General features: G+C 43.8%; 1 protein-coding gene across 2 annotated transcripts in view; it reads right to left on the bottom strand.

The window, feature by feature from the left end:
* Positions 1–18,156, bottom strand: part of MYBBP1A (MYB binding protein 1a) — a 62,323-nt gene that overhangs the window by 37,457 nt on the left and 6,710 nt on the right. For both annotated transcript variants that reach the window (XM_075032464.1, XM_075032465.1), the window contains 15 exons: positions 16,479–16,768; positions 15,443–15,550; positions 14,696–14,821; positions 13,731–13,934; positions 12,959–13,067; positions 12,470–12,557; positions 11,204–11,355; positions 10,398–10,487; positions 9,576–9,716; positions 8,694–8,858; positions 7,469–7,626; positions 6,516–6,650; positions 5,164–5,275; positions 2,682–2,813; positions 739–807 (listed from right to left, as the gene is read on the bottom strand). In XM_075032464.1, coding sequence (XP_074888565.1) covers positions 739–807; positions 2,682–2,813; positions 5,164–5,275; positions 6,516–6,650; positions 7,469–7,626; positions 8,694–8,858; positions 9,576–9,716; positions 10,398–10,487; positions 11,204–11,355; positions 12,470–12,557; positions 12,959–13,067; positions 13,731–13,934; positions 14,696–14,821; positions 15,443–15,550; positions 16,479–16,768 — 2,079 coding nt within the window. The remainder of the gene's footprint in view (positions 1–738; positions 808–2,681; positions 2,814–5,163; positions 5,276–6,515; positions 6,651–7,468; positions 7,627–8,693; positions 8,859–9,575; positions 9,717–10,397; positions 10,488–11,203; positions 11,356–12,469; positions 12,558–12,958; positions 13,068–13,730; positions 13,935–14,695; positions 14,822–15,442; positions 15,551–16,478; positions 16,769–18,156) is intronic.

The following is an 18,156-nucleotide window of genomic DNA, read 5'->3' as shown; positions in this document are numbered from 1 at the left end:
ACAGATGCATGTCACAGCTAGGGGGTGGGAAAGTTTGAGACACAGTGCTACTGGCCTAAAGGGGTTTTGGTTATTAACTGCATGGAAGGCACCCCCACTGCAGTGCATGCTGCAGTGAAAATCCAGACAGGCCTCATTCCCTGCTCATGCAACAGTGAGCTGTGCACTCACCCTGCAATGTTTTATTGATAAGGCTCCACTAATTTTGTGTTAGTCAGGCACATGCAATCAACCATCAAAAACAGGATCTATAGTACAGGTGGTTTTAAGCTAGACACAGAAGCACATGGCCTAGAAAATGCAGGACAGCTGGCAAGGCGCGGAACAGACATGAGACGCTAACCTCGAGTTAGCATTAGGAGGCAAGGATTACAACATGCTGCATTAATAGAGAAGAACATCTTAGCAATAAGAAAGTAATCAAGGAATAAGTGACTGAAGGCAACCCCTACAACCATCAGGCCGCAACCCTGAAAGCTGCAGGCAGTTTTTAAAGGAGATGCTACTAAAGAATCCCCATGACTATGAATATATAAGCTACTTCCACAACTTTAGTCAAATACCTGAAGCAGCAAGGCAGTATTTGCAAAACTTCTCCCCCCTGGAAGCCCAATTCTCAAAACTGGGCAGCCCTAAAGGCAGCAATAAGCATATTAAGCATCATCTGAGCTGCCGTGACTAAGTGACTTCTCCAACTGACTGTTTAATACAGCTTTGTTTGTTTGCTTTCCTTCTTACCTGCTGATGTTGCCTGGCTCCTGCTGTGATAGACTTGACAAGCGTATCTACTAATGGCTTACACATGATCTGTAACAAAGAAAGACCCAGTCTCTTATTAGTGGTTTGCTGACAGGCTTGTTTTGCTTGAAAAACAGTATATATTTTACACAGCTTCTTGAGTGAGAAGAAAATGCCACAAGAAAGAAAAGTGCCCAGAGATCAGCAACAGCTTATTTGAAAATTAACAGCTTTGCTCACACCAGCCCAAAGTGAAATCTTGATCACAAGGAAATCAGCAGCAAAACTCTTATATCAGAAAAATCAAGCAAAGATTTCACCTCCTGTGTTCTGCCTGGTTCTTGATTTAAGTCTGCATCTGCCCAATACTTTACACAGGCAGCTCACTTTGCACAGAGGAACAGTCCCAGAGGCAAAAGAGAACATGCCGAGTTAGACTGGAGAATGTCAGAGCTTGGGGAAAGATCTGAACCCATGTGCTAAAGGGGCCAGAAACAACTGTGCCAGGAGGAAAGCCTCCCTGGAGACAGCTTATCTTTAAAATTGTCCCTTGCAACAAGTCTTGATCAAAACAACCTTTCTAGAGGAGGGCTAACTGTCAGCAAAGCTTGATGAACCTCTGTTCCAGCCCAATCTACCAATTTCTATGTTCATAGGCAAAATATTTCCAAACTGAGGGGCACAAGGAATCCAGACACAAGAAATGAGAAAGCATCTGGATTGCAAATACTTTACTGGCATACCTCTAATGCTGTCTATCAGGCACTGGAAGGTCTGGCCCTGACAAAGTACAGACAGCAGTTTGCTGCACAGTGCACTGACATATCAGGCAGATGGTTATTCCAACCACACCACCTGAAATGGCTTCTTTGAGGGTAAGAAGACTATTAAAAGAACAGATAGCTCTAGCAAGTTGGCAAAGCCCAGCTCTAAATAAGCCGGTATCTGTGTATATCATTACCTCTGTTTTATAAAAAGGATGAGCTTAAGAGATTTTAAAAGACATTTCTGGAAGGAACAGTCACATGGAATCCAGTCTCTAGAAACCTGCAGATAGCATCTTAAGCTTGCTGTCCATGTGGGCAGCGCACAACCTTCTCTTCCCCCTATTTCACTAACTTATGCAGGTAGCATTGTGGGCTGGTGTCCTAAGAAACCTGGTATGCAAAAGAACTCTATCCTGGATGGATTCCCTCAGAGCCTGAAAGCATCCTCCCCCAGCTACACAAGCCTGTGTCTCCTCCCACCCTCCCATCAGACATCAATTCTAAAAGATTGAAGCCCTTCAGAAATGGTTTCTGGCAACTGTCTCTATCTCAATCTGACCTAAAAATCCCTGAACAACTGTATGACATTCAGACCCAAGGCCTGTTTCTTAAAAACTGGCTGTCCTCATAGTGAAGACCAGCTCCAGGCATAGGTCAAGTTTGCAGGAAATACCTCAAACATTTCAGACACTGACACTGTCTGAACATCTGGCTTGCAGATTAGATTCCAATTAGACTCTATGCTCTACAGCCTTCTTGGAAGAAAATTGATAAACTGAGCATACAGTGAGAGCAAGTTGGAAAGCAGCTACGTTAGCCATTTAAACAAGCTGGCCCCTTCTGCCTTTGTGCAAACCTTGCTCATCCACATTGTCTTGAATACTGGTAAAAAATCGGAGCTTCTTAGGCTATGCTTTAAAGGGCAGCTTTCTGTTCATCTACATTCTCCATACAGTACCCCAGTCCAAACCACAAATGAGATCCTGGCCTTCTGCAGCATTGCTATCAAAACATGCAGTATTAAGAGTCTGAGCAGGTGAAGATCCTAGGAAACCTCACAGCAGTTTTAAAAGCCTGAAATAAAGCAGAGAAGTTTCTCTCCCTACTTTCTCCAGAATTACGATTGTACTTTGGAGCCACCAGAACACAACATACCACACAGTCAGCCATACTTACCGGGAAGCGTCTGAAGAGATCATAGAACATGGAGCTTGTAAGGGCACTGTTCCGTTTAGTCAAGAATTGTGTCAGTGCTTGCTGATATATTACAGTCACCCTCTCCATATCCAAACAACCTGTGCTCAAAAGCTATAGCGAAAAAACAGAACAAAAAATTTCCAGTGAAACACAAGGATGAATCACTAGCAATGAAGCAATTGATTTCTGCCAATGCACACAGATTTTTCCAACAACTAGATATTCCTGGGTAGGTTATATGATACAGGCCTACAAGATACAACATAGAATCATGAAAAAACAACAAAGCGGGCCACAAACATGCTCTCCCAAGTACAGATAGCCATATGACCATGGTTAGTGAAGGGCAGCACAGCTTTCTCATAAGACTACATACACTGCATGTAGTGTGGTGTAGTGTGGGGTCTGTACTTCTAGGTTTGTGGTGGGCATGTCTAACACCCATGAAGTTCACAGAGCACTCAAAGACCATCCTGCAGCAGCTATGCTGTGCACATGGTGTTCTCAGCTGTAGAGCTATCTGAATCTGTAGATATTAGTGTATGTAGATATCTAGATCTACATACACTTAGCAGCTATGTCCAGAATTTCCAGGTACCCAGCAGACAAGCCCTAGCTCTGACCAGGGATCCAGCGGTCCCAGAACTGTGTAAATGCTCTAATATCCCCCTCTGGTGGGGAACAAGAAACCCAGACATGCAGCAACAGCTGAGACCTGCACAGGCCATATGGATCTAAACTAACCACAGAGGGATGAATGAAGAGCGAAGTGTGAAGCATCACATCCCAACGTTCCTGACTGTTCTCATATTGCAAGGGAAGCACAGCTCCCTGGGAAGAAAGAAAAATTAACGCCCAGGAGGTCAAAGCTGTGATCTTCACAACAGTGGATGGGCCTTTTGCAAACCTCTGCCCAAGCATTTTTCCATGGCCCCAAAGCAAGTTAAAGCCATGTTAATGTTATGTGCCGTTCTCAGGTCAAACTCCCAATGCTACTGCAGCTGAATACAGGCTAGAGTGGAACAGGGGAGATGGATCTTGAAATCCATGACCCCAGTTTCCTAGTGAAGTGTCTATACTTAATACTTATGTGACACACACATCTGCAGGGAAAAAATGGATTCCTCCTCCCATGCAGATGTTTAGTGTAAAAAATTTCTTCTGTAGTAACAGGCTTTTCCATAAATTTGGCCACTGCATCATAGGGTCTACTCCAGTTCTACTCTGCTGCTTACTGAAAAGTGGATTACGCTCACAAAGCACTGCTCACTGGAAACACACTACACCTTTGTCTCAGGTTCCCCTCTACGAAACCTCCCCAGCCTCAACACAACGTCAGTACCAGCAGCATCACACAAACTGAACTGTGTCACTTCCCTCAAACCAGCAACTCACTACAGCTGCTGGTTGTGTCCTTGGCTGATCAAGACCACAGCTCTGTTCCTGCAGGAATAATAGCCTTCTCTGTGTAGGACAAGGAAGCACAAGGATGCTGTGAAGCATGTCTCACTCCAGCCTCAACGTTAAGTATCTCGTTTGTATTCCCCATAGATCTCTGGGTTTTTTTCCAGAAAGGCCCAACACAGAACAAGAGCTGCTTGGATTAACACTCTTGGTCTCTCACTAAGCCTTAGAAACATTGGCTGCCTTTTCAGCTGCTAATAATATCTCACTGTCTGTAATTTCCAGGCCCTCCCTTGTCATGAGGTAGCCCTGTTTATTTTTCTCCCCCACAAAATGTCAACAGGATTAAGACACTAATTCCTGCACACAATTTAAGAGGTTCAGAGGCAAGTATCAGGCTAGCTGGTGAAACACTACTTGCCAGGTTTCTAGTGGAGGTGACTAGACTGGGCTGTCCAATACATAGGGTCATCAAATTCAGAGACCTGTGAAATTCAGCAGAGACAGTAGGTGAAAGGGAACCAGAGAGTAAGGCTCCCCGAGTAAGAGACACCCATAGCACACCCAGATGAAGAGTCTCCCTGCAAACAACTACCACTGAAATCACAGCTGCTCCACACTCTCTTCACCCCGAGATAACTCAGACCAAACCTCCGAGAGATGGGAATTCACTCTCATCCACCACTGTCCTGTGCCTCCCTGCTCCTCAGCACCCTCCCAGAAAAGAACTCAAGAGTGACTGCCAAGAGATTAATGGAAAAAGTAGCAAATCAGCCAGGAGAGCAGCATAAATATACATCAGGCTTCTTAGGCAATTAACCTGAATCCACTGTACATCAGCAGCCCCTGGTGGCTATGGGCAAGCAGGCACTGCAAAGGCAGGAAGGTGAGGGCCAGAAGGGGATGGGGAATTTGACAGCTTTATGGAAATCATGTAGACAGGTACCTGCAAGCAGCAGGAACAGCGAGACTGAATAAGTAAGGCCCACTCAGCGAAATGGGGTAATGTAACTTTACTGGAAAAAAACACTGCCTCAAAAGCAGGCTGCTGTCTAACCTGACAAGCCTGTGGGATGGTGTTGCTCTGTTTCTCTGGCAGAGGGGTAGGAGAAGTTGATGATTTATCGGACGTGTTTCCTCTCAACACTTTGAGCAGATATAATGAGGCACTAAAAAAGAAAAGGAAAAGGGGAGAACATAGCAGTTACCACAACGTCATGGTGCCACTGCAAAGCGACCTGAGGGCAGAGGCCAAGTGATGCAGGCAGCTTATTCTGTAACAAGGGGTGTTAAAGAGTCTGAGAGGGCCACTTCTCTCAGTCCAACCCTCTCTCGCCAGACCTAAAGACAAATAAATCATTTCATTATCTGTCACTGCAGTCAGACATCCTCATTATCAGCCTGGTTTCCTCAAGCTCATGCTTTTGAGTAGCAGTGCTTGAGGACTTCTGCATTTGTCCAGGATTTCCAAGCCTGCACAGCTCAGCCAGTGCTGCAGTGCAGCCCTCTCAGCCCAGGCTGCTGTGTGTCTGGAGAACTCAGGCATATCAACTGAGAGAGCATGCACACAGTCTGCTGCTTTTGAGAAATGTTGTATTAACTGGGCACAGCTCCACTCAGGACTGCCACTGCCAGGAAGCTGTCAGGGAGCCATGCGGCATACACAGCCAGCTCTGTGTTGCCAGGAAGTACCACAATTCCTGCACAGCCACAAGCCAGGCGTGCTGCAGAGCCAACATGGCATGATGGCACTGGGTTGACCATGCAACATGGTACCCACTTCACACACAGCTGTGTTGAGAAATCCCAGACAGAGTATGAAAGTCCTCCTGAAACTGCCTGCAAGTCATGAGAGAGCCTACTGATAAATAGCATTCCCAATTACACCAGGAAACAGCAAGATTGCTTATGTTTCCTAACAAATACACATATGGCTTATCCTAATTCACCTGCATTCAGCAGCAAAGGAGTGAATACTGGTACATACAGTCAGGACTCATAATCATTATTGTCCTCATTGTGCTATCATGGAGACAGTAAACCACTGTACTTACCGAATGATCATTGCAGATTGACTATAAATTACACTCATCCCCACACTGAATCACACACAATTCATTACTCCCCAATGAAGCCTCAAGGAAGCGCTTCCCATCACTATCAGCAAAGCTGTACCAGACCATTTCTGTATCACAAAGCCCACAGAAGATGATCATCAAAAAATGGACATCTGTTTGAAAATGTTTCAGACTGCCAGGATTACTGACTAGTCCTCATGTAAGACACAGATGCTGGCACCTAGCCTTCATCGAGTCTCTCGCTTCTCTGAACTGTTTTAACATGCAACATTACGCCTGCTTACAGACCACCCCACAGCACAGAGTAGAGACGCTCCTTTTTAACACTCACCTGAAATAATAGAGAGCCACTGAAGAGTCAGTGTGCTTGCAGGCTTTCTTCACAAGCCTCTCCACAAAAGCATGCAAATCTTCTTTCAGGGCATCCACTCTCTTGCAGTACTGCTTAGTTCGGCACAATGAGTTCCTGAAAGAGCATTAAAAACAAACCCAAAGCCATTACCTACAGAAAGAGCTCTGGGAAACACATTGCTATGAACCCTTATTACTGGGCTCAGGGCAACACATAAACAAAAATGGTGCTAGCTGTGGGCAGCAAAAGAGGCAGTCATTGCTGTGGCAAGAAGGGTGAGGAGACTTAACCGCTCTTTGCCTTCAAGCACCTATTTAGGCATCAGAGTCAACTTCCCTGCAGAGCTCGCACAAAGGGGATTAACTGGCTCAAACGCTGTTACTGCAGAACTGCTTCTCAACGGGGGGTAGAGAGCAGCACTGAGTGGTGTACAGAGGACACATCATGTCACACACCACGCATTATGTCTGTGTCTAGCTTATATCATGCCTCACTTCTGACCGTGAACAGAGAGAATTTGCACCCTGCCTGTCTCAGTAATAACTTGTTGGGAGTTTTGTTCCAGCCACAGCAGCAACTCTAAGCCTAGGGATTTGTTGCATGGTCTGACTCAGAGGTCAGAGGCCTGTGAAGATGTTCAGTGGCATGGCACCGTGCCTACAATACCAACGTTTGTTCTTAAGGTTTCCACCTGCAGACAGGTTTAACACTTGAAGTCCCTTAGACTAGAAAACCAAGATCCTGATTTCTTTCCTGCAGGTTATGGCTAAGCATCATGTGCATGTGTGGTGCTGGTAACCTAATTCTACACATAACCTATAAGCATAACAATTGTCTTTGATCTTAGAAAGGCCACCTTCTGGGATTCAAGCAACACCACTGGTGTCTATCAAAAGCTATTGCCTATTATCTGGAGGACTAAGGACACTTACTTGAAGATATTGGCTGTTTTCTGGAGGAAGTCAATCTCCTGCTTGTCAGAGTCTGAACTCATGCATTGTTCAATCACCCGAAGCAGGGGCTCAATGACATCAAACACCAAGGGGTTCTCTGATTGCTTAGTCAGGAATGCTTCAATCAGATCCAGCACCTGCAAACATAGTTATTGATGTAAGAATTAATGCAGACACAGAAATATGATGGATCTACCCAGAGCAGCTCCTTCACAGACTGCAGTGTGCTACAGAGCAGCTGAAGGGGGCTAGAGAAAACTATTTGCGTCTGAGATCTGTACACCTTCTGCTATCATTTGTACTACTAGGGCATGAGAAACTTAAAATTAAAAATTCGAAACTGAAGATTAAAGGCTGCCTGTTGACTTCAGCCTATTTTGTGCAGTGACACCATTTAGAAACAGCAGTTACGAGAATCACTGCCACATGGCCAGACCAGCAGTCACTATAACTTGGCACATATCTCTGTTAGCACCATTAACTGATAGCTCTCACCCCTGTGAGCCCCACTTGACTTCCAGACAGTGCATTAGCATAAGATCAGCCTCTTATAGCACAGCATCAGAGTGAAAATGCAGTAAAGCCAATGGATCGCTACACCATTTAGGCTTCATCTTGGCTAATCTGACATGAGACATTTCTTATGTGAGTGGCTGGAACTGTCCCTGGATGCTTGAATATCCTGGACAGCCCACACTGACACCAGGTGGCCTGAAGTCAGTATTACAGTCACAAATAACCAGGGGGTGTTAGCCATAATCCTCCTGATTTTATTAGCATAACAAGCCAAAAAAAAGCTTACATTGCAAAATTGCCAGAGGGATTTTATGCATGTCACGCTAAGGCACATCGAGCTTGTCCAGTTTACAAAAACTGACAGGCACCTACACCTTCGGGTAGGTGTGGGGAAGGATCTAATAAACTTAATCATTTCAGATCAGCAAATGGAAACCACAGTTCACTTTTTGATAGCACAGTCCTGTTTTTTGTTTTGAAGTAGGCATATGAAGCCTCCAATCAGTGACCATGATCTTGCTGTGCCAGGTGCTGTACAAAGCCAGAACAATCCAGTCCCAACCTGCAGGAGCTTACAACATACATCTACGTCCAAGCTGTTCAGTGTTAAGTAGCTCATGGCATGCAGTACACTAAAACTAATGTTCTAGTAAGCCAGAGGTCTTCACACTGAACACTTAGCTCCCACCTTAATCTTGAAATCCCTCCGTAGGATCTTCTCTTTCCGCATCCTGTCTTTCTCATCCTTCTTCGCCTGGATCCGTTTTTGCTGCTCCGCAAAAAGGGCTGAGATATTCTTGTCAAGAGCCATCATAGCCTCATCATCCAGCTCTTCATCACTCTCATCTCCTCCCTTTTGTTTTTAGAATGCAAAAACAACACGTCATTTCATGTACTTCAAAAAGACACTGGGGAGAGAACCGCAGCCAAGAGCAGACTCACAATCACAGTAGAGATGTAGCTTCCTCTAGACCCAGAATAACAACATGGGGAGGGAAAACAGATGCTCAGATCAATGAAAAATCTAGGAAATATGAGCTATCAGGCAATCCTGGGTGCACAGTACTAACACAGAGCTAGAGGATCAGGAGAGGGAAGAGGCTGAGGTTTTGACACTTACTCCCTCTGTGCTGCTGCTCCTTCAGTAAAGAGGTTAATATGTTACTATGTCTGTAGCCTTTATAAGAATCATTAAACCACACTCCAGCACTGCTACAAGAAGTCTCCAGAGCGGCCTACAGCAATCGCGCTCCTCCACACAGGCCAGCCAATACAGGCACCACGTAACAGTAATCTCAGTGCTTCAGTTCACATCAATCTTGTTTATTACAGGCAAGAATACAAGCTATATCAGGCTAGACTGGACAAGCAAAAGCACTCAAGACACACTAAATAGAAGACTTATTCCCACAGCTTGCTTTGAAGATCCTGACCTCCTGCTTCAAATGCCATACGAAGATGACTGCCAGGGTTATCACTGCATGGGCTCAGATAGGATGTGGGCGTTAGATAATCTTTCATGACCCCAAACCTCCTGGTATCTGCATCAAGGTAGGCAGTGAAAACGTACCAATGCATTCCCTGCTTGGAGAACATTCATCAGCTGGGTGCGAAAATCATCATCAACTTCTTCATTCTTTTCCTCATCTTCACTGTCATTTTCTTCCTCGGTGTCGCCTTCATCTGAGGAGTCCTCACTTCCTTCCTCATCCTGAGAAAGAAAAGTTCATCTCCTGACCCCACCGTTCTTCAAGCCCTGCTCAATTCTCAGATGTATCACTGTTCAGAAATAAAAACTCAGGCCTCCCCTCACCCCATTGCCTTGCTTTCAGCCCTCAGATTCAAGTAAAGACAACTCAGATGAGATACCAGGTCTTCACAAGACCTAAAGGCAGAACATAATACAGACTTCTCTGTCATATTAAACCAGTATCAAAAAGAAGCTTCCAAGGAACATCTGAAGTAACAGCTGCCATCTGACTCTCCTTTCCGCTAATGCTTATAATGCTTTGTGACTCAAATCTCTGCAGTTCTTAAAACCCAAGATCTTGAATTCAGATGGCTGTGCATCAAAGCAACGATTCAGTCTGTGGCTGCAAAAAAGAGGCCTGTGCTAATTTCAGGATGCAGTCATTTGTTCTCAGGAAGTCATCTATTCATACAGCCATACCTACAACAGCATTTTCCTTCAAGGCCAACAGGCTAATAAACATGCACTTCGAACAAGCCATTTGTGTGTTGCACTTTTAAAATAAATCTTAATAGAGCAACAGCCATTTTACTCAAGACAGAGAAATGCAATTACATCTAATACCACAAATCATGAGAAACATTATTTTTAAACAGTGAAGGTCTGAAGAGTATTTGTCACTGGCAATGGCACAACAACTACCGTGTCCTGTGCAGATTTGATCTTTTTCTCTGATTCTTCCATCACAACAACAGCACTCTCTTCATTTTGCTCTTGGTATGGGTCAAGAACCTGCAAAAAAGAGGGACTCGTGTTTTTTCAGTGTTTTGTTTTGATGCATTTCTTGTGTACAACAGACAAGAATTTCGGCACAATAAGCCAGCTGAATAATGAAATAGTAAGTAAGGGCATTCAACTTTCTGGCTTATAATATCATGTTTGTTAATATGCTAAGTTCTTTCTATAAGAAACAAAAGAGGTGGACAAAACTGAAGAGGTTGGTGACATCACAAATTTTGATTTGTTACAAATGAAGTATTAGGTTTATCATATAAAGTACCTGATAGCTCATCTTTGCAATCCACATATTACTGTCTCAGAAGACATCACCTTACTCAGTGGTACAACCAATTCAGATTTTCAGTGTCACTTATTTTTACCACCTCTAAGCTTTTAGCCTTTCTAGAAAAAAGAAGTTGTTACCATTTATACTTACATATAAAATCTACCAGCTATATAAACTGACACAGGAATATCTTCAGCCTAAAACTACCAAAGAATACAGCTTAAAGCTAGCAGATCTCAGGCTCCCATTAAAAAAAAACAAACAAAAAAAAGCCCCCAAGAACCACTCTCTGTAAGCTGCATTTAAAATTCGATAGCACACATTGTCAGACATTTTCTAAATAAAGGAGGCTTTTATTTAATTCCAAAATAGAGACATGCCTGTGTATCTGTTAGGGACAAGACAGGTGAACAGTACAATGCCCTACTAGTGCCTCACTTACGTCCAGGATTAGCTGCAAGCCCCTCTTGGTCAGGTTAGGGCATATCCGTACAAACACACTCTTGGAAATCCGACGTACAAGTAGGCTGGGCTGGGCAAGGAGGGAGAGAAGGATTTCCACCATCACCTCAACCCATCCTGGCTCTGCATTGTCTGCACAGGAACAAACAAACAATGACAGAAAGGGGCAAAAACACTGCACTGGCACATCAATAAGAGACTACAGAAAAATTCACCAAGGAAAAAAGATAGTCCTTCTAGCTGATCATTAGAAGTACTCATTCAACAACACAGACCAGAGAGAACCGAGTGTCAAGCTAAAGACTGTAGCTGTGTTGGAAGGCTACTAACTGTAGGGAGAAACGTGCTTTGCTTAGGCCACTGCAAAGCCTTACCAGGAACAAAATCTACTATTGATTAAATCATTACTTAGATTAGCAGTTCTGCAAATCATGTGACACCTACTTGGCTGCATTAAAGCAATCAGCAGCTAGTCAGCAGAAGTATATATATTTTTACAGTGTTTCCAATGAAACCAGGGGTCACAGCAACCCATGAAAAGCACTGACATTTGAAACTGGTCCACTAGTTCAAAAGTTTGGGAATCCTGACCTACATACAACCAAGCCACCATAGAATTACAGCTTTTATTTTCACAGTACCAGTACCCTCAAATTTACACAGAGATTTAACGAGAACAACAGGACCACAGTTAGAAAGGAAGTCAAAACACCAAGCCTGTTTTTTTCCTGGTCAAGTCCCAACCTAGCTCCACAGGCCCTAAACAAGGACCAGCCTAAATCAGCAAACAGGCTGTATCTACACACAGGACACATTTAGTTTGCCCAGAACTTGAGCTGTGAAAGTACCAAGTTTCAGGGCTGCAGGCTGTTAGGAAAGCCCACAGCTTTGCCCGGGCAGATGCCACCACTTCAGTCAAGCTCTTGGCCAGCACAGAACAAGGACTCAAAAAGACTGAACTCCCTTGGACACTGCTCGTCTGAACAATGGCTAGCAGTGAAGCCCACCTATCCTTTAAGAGGCACACAGGAACACAATGCACTGAGGACACGGATAGAGAGCTAGAGCAAGAGACAAGAAATTTAGAAAGACAAGAGAAGGAAGGAGAGGGGATTCTCCTGGGGATAAGTGCATCAAGCCAGAACCAATGCAGTCAGAATGCTTCACTAATGCAGAACTGCCATCTTCTGTCTTTTGACAGACCATTAACAATGCCACCCCATTTCTTTTTGTAGGAAGGACTCACCAGTCTTTTTCTTCTTAGGTTCTTTGCCGAATGCCTTCTCTGTGCAGCTCAGAAGGTCACTCAGAATATCCATTGTTTCAGACTGATTCTGTTTGATCACAAGTAGACAGTAAACACCCTCTCTGAATTCCCCACTACCAACAGCAACAGGTGGAATATACCCCAAATCTAAGGACCTCTCTAAATAGGTACAGATATTAAAATCCGCTACTACAACCCTTTTGCAGAAGAAAATATGAAACTAAGTAAAAATTGCTCCACTCAAGCAGCAAACAAAGGGCAAAACTAACGCTCAGGCCAAGCTTTGCCCCTGTAAGTCAATGTATACAGTTAGTGTAAGAATCACAGTTTATTAGCTGCCAGTTGCCCATTTTTAGAACCCTGAGGCTGTGAAAGATTGGATCTCTGAACACAAACTCTCCAGCTCAGTGCTCAGAAAGCCCAGCTATCAGCCCAATGTACACCACAAATATGCTTCAGAGGTCTTACCTTGAAAAGATGAATGGCCATTAAAAGCAGAAGTTGCTGGAAAGCAATTACTTTGGCACTGTCTGTTTTATTTTCCTTCTTCTGCAGATTCTTCACAGACTGAAGTGTTCTGAAGAAAGAAACCTTTTTGAGTCTTTCACAATTGCAACAGCAAATCCTCTCTTACGATCAGACTAAAAACATGACCAAACCCATAGCACCATTTTCTGTACTTAACATTTAATTTATTGAAATTGGACATACATATAGTACAAAATCTTAACCCAACAATAGTATCTCACTGTGTGTAGCTTACAAAAAACTCTGCACTTGGGCACAGGCTAGATTCCTAATGCTACAGTCAAGGCGTAGACCTTTATGGAAAATCAAGCTCAGAAAAGAGCACCAGAAAAGAGTCACTGAGAACTTAGTGCAGGCATTATTAGGAGAAAAGATTAGCAGAGTTACAATCATATTTGGGAGAGGGACTATGAACAAAAATAGAAAAGTACGTGGCCACCTACACATAGTTAACACACAGAATGAACAGAAAGAAAGGAATGGGGTGATGAGAAACAGAAAGGCATCCTGAAACTCAGCCACAGGTGCAGGCTACTCAAAGGGAGAAACAGAACTGCCACTGTCTGTAAAATGGCTCTGCTACAGTAGCCACAACAGCAGGAGGATGAGAGAACACAATCTCTCTTTTACTGGCCCAAAGAGAGACTAAGACTACGGCTTTTCAATCTTCCTCATTTCACCAACCCAGCACCCAGCTTTCCAAGTCTCTCACCTCTCCCAGGCATCCCTCTGTCCCTTGGTAAAAGGCTTCACAGCTTTGACATGCTCACTGGAGAGCAGCTTGTTGGCATACTCAACAAGGAGAAAGATCCAGAGCTTCCCATCTGCAGTCACACCATGGATATGCTTCTCCCTCAAGGCTGCAGCCTTTGCTGTATCCCCCAAAACAGTCAAGGTGTTTAAAGTCTGAAGTAACCTACAAAGAAAAACAGCCAGCATGTTACTGGCAGAGGAACCAGACAGCCTTCTCACACTCTCCAAAATAATGCCCACCAGTAGAGCACTCTCATCCCAGAGCTCTGGTCACTCATTGCAACCTAGATTCACAGGGCCTAAGTTTCAACCCATGCCTGTATTCAAGTACAGTAATGTATAGCTCATCGTCTTGGTGTTCCCAAGCACACCTGGTGCCCCCAAGGACAGTGACTATTATTCTCAGTCGTTCCCCATTCTGTGTCCTCCCTCTACTGAGGTTCGAGCACCAGCTTTGGCGCTCACCTAAAAGCATCTATTACTACCACCTCCATCTCCCTTAGTACAGGGAGGACTGCAGAGCCATCAGCAGCTCAGATGCAGAACAGACAGAAAGCCAACAGCAACCCACACAACCCCACCACCTCTCTCTTGGATCCTTCCACTTCCAGCTTGCAACAGAGGCAATGGAAATCTTATGAGAGAAAGCAGTGTGAGCTCAACTCTATACCTACCTGTCATCACACACATACTCAGCAGGTTTGCCATGCAAAATTGTTTTTATTGGTCAAAACTTAAGGATCTTTGGGAAATCCATCTAGGATCTCCTTAAAAAAAAGCCATTCCCTGGTCCTGGAGTCAATCAAACGCTCCAATAGCAGCTCACAATCCTAAACTTCTTGCCCTGCCATTCGCAGGCTGATCTTATCCTCGGGGAAAAAAAGAGACATTTCCAAACTTAAAGCTTGCAAGCAAAATCCTTACCCAAAGAAGTAGTTTTCTGCCACTGAATGAGCCTCTTCATCTAAGGGGTCTGATGGAAGGACATTCGCCTCACTTATTTGGGAAGTCTTTTTCTTAGTCTCAAAGAAAGCATGGAAGAAGCAAAACCTAGAATTGACAGAAACAAGAACAAAATTAAGAGCCAGCTGGGTCATAACAAAGCAAAAACAGCCCATGTGTGCAAACCAAATAGCACCACATATTCACCACATTTTTATTCAAGGATGTCCAAGCACTGGAAAAAGTCACTATTTACAGTAAGACCCTTTCCTCAAGGTACATGGGGTAAAGAAGAGAGAATGATGCTCAGAACTTCACAAAAGTGAAGTGCCAATGCTTGAAACCACACGATTCAATATTCAGACTGTCAGACTGGGGTCATAGTCTCCAAAACTTTTAAACCGACAGAAAAATACTTATTAAGATCTGATGCAAAGATTACAAGTACTATCTTCAAGCAGTTTCAGTAACAAGAAACCTAGAATTTACTGAAAATAAATGGGTCTAAGGTGATTTTAAGTGCCTGAACTACTTATGACAAGAGTTTGTCCAAGTCTGCAGAAGGTATTTTGAAAACAGAACCCAGTCTCCTAAACTATTTATGTTATGGAATACTTCCACTACTGAATTTGCCTAGTGTCACGGGGACAGCTCACCTGGAATATTGCTATAGAGCTAAACATAATTATTCCAAGCACACGTTGCATTAAGTCTTTAAATCATCCTCACCTGGAAATGTCCATCACAAGGCTCTCTTCTTTTTTCACTGGACTTTCAATGATGTTCGCAAGTCGGTGGATGATCCATTTTCTTAATCGAGTAATCTTATGTTGTGGTCTTTCAATAAGGAAGTGGACACAATCAGTAGTTTGAACACCATCCCAAAATAAACACAAACCACACAATCCACTGCAGCAAGAGGTGACTTCCAGATATTTAGAGGCTTTACACTAAAGATGCCAGTTATGTAGTAAGAAAGCAACAGGTACATATGAAGAGATATAATCTTCCCAAGTTTGCTTTTTACTATGCCAAAGAGTCTATTTACCCCACTAAGGTACTGCAGTTTAGCAAAAAGCACTTCAGGAATTGCAGCAGTCAGTAGAGTGAGGTTATAGGCGCACAAGTAACACATAGACATACTGTTTTAACAGCTTACATCTTTGGAAGAGGCCCCCGTAAGTAACCCAGTACCCGCAGCAACAAGTTGCGGATATTCAGCAAATAGCAGTGCCAAGGAGGATAGAACTTTCTCTTGGTAAGTTTTCCTAGCTAGAAATTGCTACAAATGCCTACCAAGGATATAAATATTTTCAGGCTACTCTTGAGGCATGGAAGGGGGTGCTTTGCTGTGGCCTAAGGAGACAAGAGCACCCAGGCCAGTTTAATATTCAGATAAAAGGGATGCACAATTCCTACAAAGACCTGAGAGTCTGTAGTGAAAAAGGAAGCCACTGGACATCTTTGCCAAAGCAATTGTCAGGGCTAGAAAAGCAAGAGAAAAGGCTTCTTTGGTGATCCAGTCTGCTTTGGTCAGGCTGGCTGGTTCTCACCATGCTTGCCCCTATTTGCAGAACTGAATTTTGTCCCAGCAAGAGTCAGATGCTGAGGCTAAACCTTCTGGGACAGAGGCAATAGAACAGGTGACAATTGTCAACTCATGGGAAGGGAACCAGCAAACGTTGGCTGTCCAAACCAGACTTCACACAGGTAGCTACTCTAACCACAAAACAGAAAAAGGAAGGTGCATCATCTATACACTCACATGTTTACATTCTCCTGGTTCTGTTTTTGCCGGTTACTTGAGAAGTCTAAACAACAGTCAAAGTCTGGCCTGAGGAACATGTCTTTGAGCCAGTCAATATATTTTTGCAATGCCACTGGCTGCAGGTGTCTGACTACCCTGGAAGAGCTGGACAACACTGGATAGCCTTGATTGGTGAGAGTAGAGAAGCCGATCATCACTGCCAGCTGCCTCTCCAGGTCATCACAGCTGTTCAGAAATTCATCTATATATCCTTCCATCTCTGGAGCAAACTTAAATCGGTCTGGAAGCTAAAAAACATGGTCAAACAAGCAGGTTAGGAACCTCACACTGAGTCTGAGTGTCTTTGTAAGCACAAATCACTTTACGGATTTGACTGCAGTAAGTAAATTAAAGTCACGTGCCTGAACATTTGTCATAAGTCATACAGCAGGTCATCAATTTCACCTCATGGTCCTCCTCACATAGGAGCAACCACTGTAAGCAACCACAGAATCCTGTCATGTACCAACTTCAACCCTTTAATTTGCACCTTCCCCAACAGTCAGGCTTCAGTGGGCTGGACCACACGCTGGCCTGTGCAGCTAAGCTCCTAGCCTGATCAACTCTTACTTTGGGTCAAAGTCCAGGGTGTTTCTCACATCATGTGCCTTAGGCCTTCCCTCAATTTGGAAATTCACCCACATCAATTCCGGTCTCATCTAGCAGTCCTAGAGCTTGCTGACCTACAGTGCATAGAACAAATCCCACCTCCTCTCCCTGGCATCTCAGAAGTGTTGAGGCGTTCTGAAAGGAGGGGGAGTTGACATGTTTAACCTAAAAACCATATCCTGAGGTGTTCCTGCTTTGTGCTAAGCCCTATCCTCAGTCCTGACACTGATCCACAAGGCATACAGCTGGCAGGCTGCTGGCTGTGGAATACTGTCCAGCAGCATGCAGACCACCAGGACATGTCCCATCTCACCACACATCCTATTTCCTTATGTTCTTTCATAGCTCACAGTGTTCAACTCCACTCATTTGTTCTGGAAAAAAACAAAAGCATAACTGGAGAAACCTCGACAAGGGCAAGCTGTGGCTTCATTCCAAAAATGCAATGCAACTTCTGTAAATTAATAAACCAACTTGTTTGGTATAGCGTCACGATCAATGCAGTGACCTGGCAGGAGCAGAAACAGTAATGAAAGTCTAGGGAAAACTGTTCTTTTAAATAAAGGGACTATAAATTCCTAATTAACTACAGATCCCTCCAATTATAACATAAATACCCCTGCAAGAAATCTCACACAAAACACAACTTAGCAAGCTCCTGCTTCCACTGTTGGAGAGCTCAATATTTGTGCATCAGTATGAAAACTGGGAGAAAACCTCCAGGAGAGACTGCTGCAAACAGGCTAATAACTCACAACAGGGGTTTCATCAATCATCTCTCAACAAAAGCAAATCAAGTACATTTGCTCCCATGTTGAAAAAAAAGTGGATTCAGGAAGATAACTGTCAGTAAATACCAGATTCAAGCTTTGCCTAGTTCCGTCTCCAACAACAACCAAAATTCCGTAAGAAAGTACAAGATAACAGTATTTGCTTTCCAAAACAAACAATCTGTGTCAAGGGACAAAACACAACAAAACAAAACAAACCCACAAAAACAACAAATTCAAGCTAAGATCTTTTCTAC

This window comes from Buteo buteo, chromosome 7, assembly GCF_964188355.1.
Source record: "Buteo buteo chromosome 7, bButBut1.hap1.1, whole genome shotgun sequence".
NCBI classification, from domain to species: domain Eukaryota; kingdom Metazoa; phylum Chordata; class Aves; order Accipitriformes; family Accipitridae; genus Buteo; species Buteo buteo.
Note: the sequence above shows the minus strand (reverse complement) of the source record. Positions and strands in the feature narration are given on the sequence as shown.